The sequence below is a fragment of the Malania oleifera genome, chromosome 2 (assembly GCF_029873635.1).
Source record: "Malania oleifera isolate guangnan ecotype guangnan chromosome 2, ASM2987363v1, whole genome shotgun sequence".
Classification (NCBI taxonomy): Eukaryota; Viridiplantae; Streptophyta; class Magnoliopsida; order Santalales; family Ximeniaceae; genus Malania; species Malania oleifera.
The window spans coordinates 54,026,923-54,037,696 of NC_080418.1; the positions used below are offsets into that span (position 1 = coordinate 54,026,923).

A 10,774-nucleotide genomic window follows, 5' to 3' on the forward strand; every position below is an offset into this window, starting at 1 on the left:
TATTCTGTGAGCAAGCGAAGACCGTGGATGGTGAAAGTTTACTCTGTGAGCCAACAGGGACTATGGATGATGAGAGTTCTCTATAAGTTAGTAAGGATCGTGGATGATAATGGAGATGTGTCCTGAGGGTCGGGTTAGCCAAATGTTCAATTAATGCACAAAAGTTGTGTTTACATTCCAGACTTTACCCTAATTAGTGAGATCTGGGGGCGGAAGACGCTGATCCGTAGATTTTGTGCCACACTAGGGGATTCGAAGGGCTCATTGGTGGTTAGAGTTCCTATGTAATAAAAAAAAATAAAAAATAAAATCCAATCTTTAATTACATGGATAACATGTTTTGAAATCTTACACAACTTAAAAATCCTTCCATCCCAATGATATTGCTTTTCAAATTCCTTCCCTTATTGCCCAAATTTTAGTTTGGTATGTAGAAGATAAAAAAACCTATCAACACAAAGATCTTAACTAAATTATAGTATTGGTTCCTAAGAATATTATATGTTGCTACTTTAGTTGTGGAATTCCAAGCTGCATCACACCTGGTTGAACATTTCTACTAACAAAATTGTTTAACTTTGAAATTGCTACATACCTCTAAGGAAGAAGTTCAAGTCAAATTTATAAATAAATAGCTTTTATTAATAATAATTTGTTCATTCCATCTCCAATCATAAAAAATGACTTTATTTTTAAATTTTCAGATTATCCAACACCATCCTGTGAATTGTAAAATATCCTCACATTTTTCATCAACTTCTATTATTATTAATGATCAAAGACAAGAAATCTCACATTGAATTGAAGTTTTTCATTTTTGACTGATGTGGAAAGGCTACCAAATTCTTTGGACTTTATTACAAGCCACAAAAAAGAAGATTGTTGTCTTCATCTCCTTCATTACACAAACAAGTCGGATCCTCAACCTTCTTCATCTAATAAAGCTCGAGCTTGACAGGTAAGAAGTCCCTATGTAATTTCCAAAAAAAAAAACACACACACACATTTCGCAAACAACCAAGCCTCCCTAAAAAAATAAATAAAGATTTGCAACTTAAAAGGAAAATTAGTTGTTGGCTACTCTCTAGAAAGCTTGTCTTCAAGTAAAAGTCTATAAGCAGATTTCATTTTAAAGACCCCAAATTTTGTGTATTTCCAAATCCATTTATCATCACTTTCAAAAGAAGAACATTCACTTCTAGAATATTCCTTAAACTTTCACTTGGGGTCCAACCCTACAAACTTTTAGTTTTCCCACTCATAGGATCCCATAAATCCTTGGATAAGATATTCCTTAAAGGAAAGGTAAATCATTAGGATTACTTAACTAGTCCTCGTCCACTTCTAGAATCCATGGAAACTTTCATATATTAAAATTACCCCTTCCACATTGAATTAAACAACCTCTTTTATCATAGTCAATTACTTTGAATAATCATGTTCAACCCACGACGTTGAACTCTTGCACCATGCATTAAGTATCATATTATTAGAAAAATATAAAGTCTTTTGTTTGCCTTAGTGGCTATATAATCATATTTAATGTGTTTTGATGATATTAACCTATTTATTGTTTCAAGTGTATCCTATCTTTGTAGATCACATTAAGTATAGGTACAAATGACAAATGCATAAAGGTACTAGATCAGAGGCAAAGCTCGGACCGAGTAGACGTTCAAGTAGGAAAGATCAAAAGGATACTCACTCGAAAGAATTCAAACACATCCAAGAAAGCCAATGTAGAATCATATGTAATGGGAAATGTTTGAGGTAGTATTTGTTATAACTCCTTCAATTTTGTTTCACGCATGATTACTAAGTAAGAGTTGAGCAAAATGCGTGTGCATATTAGTACATACGAGTATACATGATATCACTTAAATGAAAAATAAGTTTTTCATAGTGTGATAAGAGTTTTTCAAAAATAAAACAATGAGTTTTATGGAAAATATCTTATACTCAACTTTGATTAAAATAGGACATAAGAGTATATAGGATATCACCAAATCATAAGTTCAGTACTCATGAGTTTTCAAAGTTAAAACAATAGTTTTATAAAAGTATCATTTACTCAAATATTTTTTTTATATGTGACAAGTTTCAAATCATATTAGTGTTATAATCTTCTAAAAACTCGGTCCTGGTTGAGTTCAAAACCTCAATTATACACCTCTCAAATTTTCTGAACACCATTTGGTATTTGGGGCATAACTTTTACTAGAAAAGTTCAAAAAGGGGCGATCTTGGTATCTATGGAAAGCTAAGAAAAAAATCACATAACTTTCATGTTGATGACTTTTTCTAATTTAAGAAATTAGTCAACAATTTAGGGCAAATAGTCGATGATTTTAGGCAGAATGTTCCCAGATGAAATAGTCGACGAATTAGGGCAATTAGTCAATGAATTAGGACAAATAATCGACGAATTGGGTCAAATAGTCAATGATTTGTGTTGGGATTCAGTCCTCAACAGTTATAAACGGCTAGTTTTCAAAGTAAACATTTAATATATCATCCCAATAGCCATAAAACTGCTAGTAGCCCATTTTACCTATAAATACCAGTCCAAAGACTTGTTTTAGACATTGATTTAGTCATTATACATTATTCCCAAGCGCACTTCATTTAGTTCATTATATTTATGCTCAACTTCTCTCTTGCTCCTTAATCTTAGTGTGATTCATTACTTTGAGAGAATTGTGAGGTGTTTATTGTATCAAATATTAGCTTATTCAAGGAGCATTTTTGTTGTATTACATATTCATCTTGTAAGGGTTCTTTGAGAACCAAGTGGTAAGGGTTTGGTTCCCTTGGAAAGGCTGTTGGTGAGCTTAAAAGGATTTGTCCCCATATGAAGGCTCTTGGTGAGTGTTAAGGAATTTGTTCCCTTGTGTTGTAAATGCTTCTTCGCCAATGAAGGAGGTTATAGTGGATTGTGGAAACCTTGGGTGTGACTCAAGACGTGGACGTAGGCTGGGAGCAGAACCATGTTAAACAACGGTGTTAAGATTTTCTTCCCTAAACTCTTTTATTTATATCTTGTGTATGTTTTATGTTCTATATATTGTGATATAATCATTTTCTTCTTGCCAATATTTTATATTTTGTAGAGAAAAGCGAAAATATGCCAAAGAATCCATTCACCCCCCCCCCCCTTGAGACTCTACTCCTGGGCCAACACCTTTTGTATTCTTGCCCATAAAGATTGAGGTTTTGTTAAAATTCTCTAAATTTGTCTTATTAAAATAGCTTTATTTAAAATCTTATAGTCCTTAATTTGCAAACCTCCTTGAGATTTAGGGACACATATCTTGCTCCAAGACACCATATGGGGTTTTAACTTATCTAAGAGGAACTTGATGCATTATCTAAGAACCATACTTGAGATTTGGTTACTCTCCCTCCTAGACAGTCTGTTGTTGGTTGTAAGTAGATTTACAAGATCAAGACTCGCTTTGATGGGTCCATTGAGCGTTATAAGGCTCGTCTTGTTGCAAAAGGTTTTACATAGGAGTACGGGATTAATTATGAGGAGACCTTTGCTCTAGTTGCTCATTTCTCATATGTTCTTGCCCTCTTAGATGTTGTTGCACTAGTAAGTGGGACCTTTATTAGATGGATGTAAAAAATTTCTTCCTTAATGGGGAGTTAAGTGAAGAAGTTTATATGCAACCTCCACGTGGTCTCTCTATTGAACCAAACAAGGTTTGTCACCTTTGACGTGCACTTTATGGTCTTAAACAAGCTCCATGAGCTTGGTTTGCCGAGTTTAGCTCCACCATCTTTCGCTTGGGTTACACTGCCAATCCTTATGATTCTACCTCATTTCTTCGTGCCCTTATTGATACCACATCTGAGCTCCTTTGGCTACGATAGCGTCCACATCCTCTGCTACTCCTCTTTATTATGACAATCAAAGTGTCATTCACATTGCTCACAATGATGTCTTCCATGAATAGACTAAACACATCGAGATTGATTGTCATTTTATCCGTTATCATCTTATTCATGGTACTCTTAAACTCTTCTCAATTTCTTCTAAAGATCAGTTTGCAAATATTTTCACCATGTCACATCATAAGAGACATCATTGTGCTTTGGTTGACAGCCTCAAGCTGGTCTCCCTCCCACCTTGAGTTTGAAGGGGGCTGTTAATGTGTATTAGGTTTTGAACTGAAGTTCAATCCTTATTTACTTGTATTACACTCTTAGTACTTGTACTGCATTCCTATTTACTTGTACAACACTCCATGTCTCCTATATAAATAGACACCCATGTATACTCTTAAAAACAAGAAATACAATAATACTTATTTAGTATTTCCAACATTAGGTTGTTCAATCCCACCCTAATTATTATTTTTCTGAAGTTGATGGGATAACACTTTTAAATCCAAAATATTAAGTTTGACCTATGATTTGCATGCAAATTAGAAAGATTGCCGCGTCAAATTTGAGCTATTTGACGAAAGGCTGAGGCAACCGACTCAGAAAATGAATTGAGAAACGGCTAAGACGAAATCAGCCAATCCCATAGAGAATGTAACGTAAACAACTAAGCAGTCCCTCAGCTCCACACCGCAGCCTCAAAACTGCAGAGCCCAAGCCAACATGGCAGCCTACAATTCAAACTACCTGCGCTTGCTCTCTGCCACGAAGCTCTTGACGTCTCACGTCAACAGCGGCCGCCACGAGCAGGCCCTCTCTCTTTTCCACAGCATGCAAGCCTCTCCCACCCTCCTTCTCGACCCGGTGGTCTTCCCCCTCGCCCTCAAGTCCTGCGCCGCCATTCGCCGCCCGCAACTCGGCACCGCCATTCACGCGCACTCCTCCAAAGCTTCCCTCCTCTCCAACGCTTTCGTCGCCTGCGCTCTCGTCGACATGTACGGTAAATGCGTCTCCGTTTCCTCCGCCCGCCAACTGTTCGACGAAATTCCTCACAGAAACGTGGTTGTGTGGAACGCCATGATCTCTCTTTACACTCATTCCAAACGAGTGCCTGACGCTCTTGGATTGTTCGAAGCGATGGATGTAGAGCCTAATGCGTCCACTTTTAATGCAATCATAGCCGGCTTGTCCGAGATGGAGGAGGGGTCGTACAAGGCGCTCGAGTTTTATAGGCAAATGAGGGGGTTGGGGTTGAAGCTTAATTTAATAACTGTTCTTGCTTTGCTACGTTCTTGTGTGGGTTTGGCCGCTTTGAATTTGATTGAGGAAATTCATGGTTATTCAGTTAGGAACGACTTAGACCCTCACCCCCATTTGAGGAGTGCGCTGGTGGAAGCATACGGGCGATGTGGGTGTCTTAAAAACGCGCATGTTGTATTCAACGGCATGAGGGAAAGAGATGTAGTAGCTTGGAGCAGCTTGATATCTGCTTATGCACTTCATGGGGAGGCAGGAACTGCGCTGGAAATTTTCAGACAAATGGAACTGGCAAAAGTCAGACCTGATGAGATAACTTTTCTTGGGGTATTGAAAGCTTGTAGCCATTCTGGTTTGGCTGATGAAGCACAGGAGTACTTCACGAGAATGTCTAAGGATTATGGGGTGGAAGCGAGAAGTGATCATTATTCATGTTTGGTAGATGTTTTGAGCAGAGCAGGGAGATTGTTTGAGGCATATGAGGTCATTCGACAAATGCCGGTGAAAGTGACTGCAAAAGCTTGGGGAGCCCTTCTTGGGGCATGTAGAACTTATGGAGAGGTGGAGCTCGCCAAGATTGCAGGTCAAGCTTTGTTTGAGATAGAGCCTGATAATGCTGCAAACTATGTTCTGTTGGCTAGAATTTATGCCAGTGCAGGGAGATATGAGGAGGCTCAGAGAGTGAGAAGAGAAATGGAGACGAGAGGGGTGAAGGCAGCACCTGGTAGTAGCTGGGTTATATACCAAGATTGATGACAAACGCTAATAACTTCATCTAGAAATTGCCTTGGAAATTCCTCTATTAAGCCTCGAAAAAGCATTCTTAATACTCCCATGCACAGTGCTTACGGTGGTCAATAAATTTGAAGAGGTTCAGTACATGATTTACGCACACAAGAGGATTGTAATTTTTGATGTCCACTTAATTATCCTGTTTGAAGACAAATGTTGTAAAGGAATAGAGTGGGTGGGGATTTTAACTGCGCTGCCTATGACTGATTCTCAAGCAATGATTCAAGGTGAGGCACCATAGAAGCACAATGCTTGGCTGCAAAATGTGCCAAGGGAAGCTATCTATCCATTCAATTTATTTATTTGTTCATTGTTGCTGTATATGTCAGTGTAATGTTTACATCATGAGAGTGGGTTTATGCTCAATAATTTTAACCTGGTACCATGTTTAGATGAGATACTAGCAGTAACACTTTTAACATTGACGAAGAGCACAGTGACAAAATATGAGTTGGAAAGTATTTGGCAATGGAATCTATGTTATATTGGTATATTAAAATAGATCAACGTGGTCTTCTTGACTTTGATAAGATCAATGGCATTTTGTGATATTTTTCGATTCTGTTACGCAAAAAAAATATAAAAAACAAAAATTATAACATGGTTTTTAAGTTATTGGTGCATCAAAATTCAAATTATAAAAGGTAAATAAATGAAGGAAAAGGGTTGGCTAGTTTTAAATTGCTTCCACATTAAATGTATTATTTTCAGTGTTTTGTGTTGGTTTGATCTGAATTTTGTGTCTGCAGCAATGTTCTTTTCTATTTATTTATTTGTTTATTGATAGAAGATGCTATTTTATGTTTGTTGCTTTGCACGTTGAGAACTTTGGAGTAAAATATTATGTGTTTATAATATTATTGCATGGTTAACATTTGTGTCAATTTCCTAATTATGTTAATTAAAATTCTTAGTTAAAAGTACTTCGCATGCAAAAGATCTCTTTAAATTTTTCTAATGCTTCATTCAAATTGTTTCCAAAGAATGGTTTCCACAAGAACATAAGGGGAAAAGAGAGATTATTTCCCTAACTTAATATGTTGAGTTTTATCGAAAAACATGTTGGTATTTTGTATAATTGTATTTCTAAAGGAGGTAATAGAATATATTTTCTAAGAATTGATTATGTTACTAACATGGAACCTCTTATTACTTGAGCAAATAAAACTACTCTCTTTTGACAATTGTTCAAATATTTTATTTAGCTTTATTAGTCATTATATAACGGTTTTAACAATTGTTGTTAACCGTTTTTGTAGCGGTTCTAAAATTAATTGTTTATATATATATATTGTTAGTATACTTCCAAAGTTACCCTTGTACCCTTATATATTTCCTAAGTTACCCTTGTATACCCTACCTCCTTTAGCTATAAAGCCTTGTACAGTGTTAATAAGAAATACTGAGGGTTTCTCTTTTAACATGGTATCAGAGCCTAGGGTTCTTTAATTTTGTTTTTTTTTCCGCTGTCGCCGTCCGCTCCAGCTCTCCTTCTAGTTTCCGGCACCTGTCGTCAATCCTCTGGCTCCCTCTCGGTGTTCTCTTGGCTTCTCGGTGCTGTCATTATCGTCGCCACTCTCTCATGAACGTCGTGGTTTGTTCATGGTCTCTTAGTTCCCTGCTCGCCTTTGTTTCTTGATTCTCCAGCGTTCTTGATTCTCTGACGATCTTGCTTCTCTCGTTTATTGGCGTCATCTCGTCGGCTTTGTCCCTCTGGCAGCAACAACACCGGTTCCACTGCTGTGCCTTCTGGTGGTCCCTCCGCACAGCCGACTGTGCTCCACTGCAACTCTCCCAACACCAGAGAAACGCCCCTTCTCTCTGTCCTGTGATTCCAATTTCCAATCAATTTTTTTTTTTTAAATTCCTACTCTCCAATAGAAGCACACTACTAAAAAAAAAAGTTGCTGAGTTCTTACTCTCTTTACTGTGATTCAAATTTTCCAATATTGTCCTTGCATTTATTTTAATGGCGTCTTTCACCGATGTTACTTGCCCTATCGAGATTGTTTTGAATGGCTCCAATTACAATGTGTGGGCTTAACAAATGTCAGTTTTTTGATTGGTCGACGATTATGGCGTTTTGTCCCTGGAACAAAACTGAAACCTACCAAAATTGCCACGCAATCCACAGAGGAGTTTGATGAGGCTCTTGATGAATGGGAAAGTACTCACTGTAAGATCCTTTTCTAGTTTATTAATACATCAGTTCCTACTATTCAGAGTCTTCTTCCTAAGTTTCGTAATGCCAAACTTGTGTGTGATTTTTTGGCCAAACGATACAACTGTGGCAGTGATGCTGCTCTCGAGTTTTAGTTGGAAACTAGGCTTTCTCACATGCATCAGGCACCTGGACAGTCTATTTCTGAGTTTCATGCTCAGGTTAGTGGCATTTGGGACCAGCTTTCTCATGCTGACCCTGTTTTTTCTGATGAGCAGTCAATTAGGCTTTTTGCGGCATATCGGGATCGTCGTCAATTCTTATACTTTATGATGCATATTCAAGATGAATTTGAGACTACTCGAGCTTCTTTGTTACATCGATCTCCTCTTCCTACACTTGAGGTTGCTCTTGCGGAGCTCATTTCTGAGGAGACACGACAACAGACTCGTCGGGTTCATTCTACCGATATGATCTTGGCTATTGCTCCATCTAGCTCCCTTACTCCTGCTGCGGCTGTTGCTTCTTCTAGACTGCGCCGTTTCAATGGCCCGTGCCACTATTGTAAGGAATACGGTCACCGTATTTCTAATTGTCCTAAGAAGAAGGCCAAGGATGCTAGGGATGCTCTCAAGGCTAAGGCATCTTCCTCTTCCAAGCCTGTTGCTGCTGTCTCCACCAGCTCCTCAGTTTCTGGTCCATCTTCTGCACCTCCTTTGTCGTCTCTTTCTGCAGCTGACCTTGAGGCAATTATCACCCAAGTTCTCTACCGCACTTCTACTGCCTTATCAGTCTCCACAGGTACCTCAACACCTTGGTTTATTGATTCTGCCTGTTGCAATCATATGACCTCGAATTCCTCTTTAGTGACGTATAAGCAGTCTTTAACTCCTGTTCCCTTAATTTATACCGCTGATGGTTCGCATATGTCTGTTAGTCATCTTGGTCATGTTTCTACTCCTGCTTTTTCTGTCCCTAACGCATATGTTGTGCCTAACTTGTCTCTCAATCTCCTTTCTGTTGGTCAACTTGTTGAAAGTGGTTTGATCTTAACCTTTTCTCACAAAGGTTGTGATGTGTAGGATCCAAAGACGGGCCAACTTGTTAGGACCTGGTGTAAAGTTGGTCGTCTTTTCGAGCTCACGTCTCTGCATTTGCCTCGTTCGTGTTCTCTCCCATCTCTTTCTGCTGCAATGTCTTTCCGTGTTTGGCATTCTCGTCTCGGTCATACCTCATTATCTCGTGTTCAGTCTTTAGCTTCTAGTGGTTGCTTGGGAAATGTTAAGTTTGAACCTTTTGATTGTATGCCTTGTCAACTTGGGAAACAGAAAGTTTTACCTTTTAATGAAGGTAATTCTCTGTCTTCTTCACCTTTTGATTTGGTTCATTCTAATATTTGTGGACCTGCTCCTATTCCTACTAAGGGCGGGTCTCGTTACTTTGTTATTTTTATCGATGATTACTCTCGGTATACATAGTTTTATCTTTTGCATGATTGCACTGGGTTACTTACTGTTTTTCGTGACTTTAAGCAAATGATTAAAATTCAGTTTAATCGCACCATTAAAGTCTTTCGGTCCGACAATGCCCTAATATATATTTCTACTTCTTTCATTGCAGAACTTCACGAGGCTGACACCTTATCCCATCGATTCTGTCCATTCACCTCCCAACGGAATGGTCATGCTGAATGTAAGCATCGCCACATCCTTGACACTATTCGCTCTCAACTCTTCTCTGCATCCCTCCCTGAATCCTTTCGGGGAGAAGCTGCTCTTACCATTGTTTACACTATTAATCAGGTTCTAACCCCTACTCTTTCTAATAAATCCGCATATGAGGCTTTCTATGGAAAGGTACCTGATTATTCTCTTCTCAAAGTATTTGGTTGTGCTTGCTTTATTTTGCTCCCACCTCATGAACATACAAAACTTGAACCTCGTTCTCTTCTCTGTTACTTTCTTGGTTATGGCATTGAACACAAGGGTTATCGGTGCTATGACCCCATAGCCAAGCGTCTTCGAGTCTCTCGACATGTTCAGTTTTGGGAACACAAAATGTTCACTAGTATCTCTCTTTTTCTTCTGATTGTCCCTCGTACTCTCCCATTTTCACTAACCCTGCCATCGATCTCTCTCCTGATTTTTCCTTTAGTGCAGATCATGACAACTCATCAGGTGATCACTCCATGTCTGCCTCTCCCGAACCTGGCCCGTCTGATGATCATGCCATCGCATCCACTCCGTCTGAGTACTTTGATTTGGATGTCCGTCGTTCTAGTCGAGTAAGGGCACCTCCTACCTATCTTAGTGATTATCACTGTTTTTCTACTTTTGATTCCCTTCACGAGCCTCGCGATTATTGTGAAGCTTGTTCTGTTCCTGTTTGGCAGCAAGCTATGTCTGAAGAACTTGACGCCCTTCACAAAACTCATACTTGGGACCTAGTTGACCTGTCTCCTGGCAAGACTGTAGTTGGGACCAAATGGGCGTATAAACAGAAAACGAACTCCGACGATTCTGAAGTAAGACACAAAACTCGTTTAGTGGCAAAAGGCTTTACTCAAGAATATGACATTGATTATGAGGAGACATTTGCCTCTGTTGCTCGTATTACCTTCGTTCGCTCACTTTTGGCTATTGCCTCTGCTCGCCAATAGCCTTTATTTCAGATGGA

General features: G+C 38.8%; 1 protein-coding gene across 1 annotated transcript; it reads left to right on the forward strand.

The window, feature by feature from the left end:
- Window positions 1-4,455: 4,455 nt before the first annotated feature.
- LOC131148652 (putative pentatricopeptide repeat-containing protein At1g03510) lies at window positions 4,456-6,436 on the forward strand. The gene has a single exon (XM_058098512.1). The coding sequence runs from the start codon at window positions 4,612-4,614 to the stop codon at window positions 5,896-5,898; it is 1,287 nt and encodes a 428-aa protein (XP_057954495.1). The 5' UTR covers window positions 4,456-4,611; the 3' UTR covers window positions 5,899-6,436.
- Window positions 6,437-10,774: the final 4,338 nt, after the last annotated feature.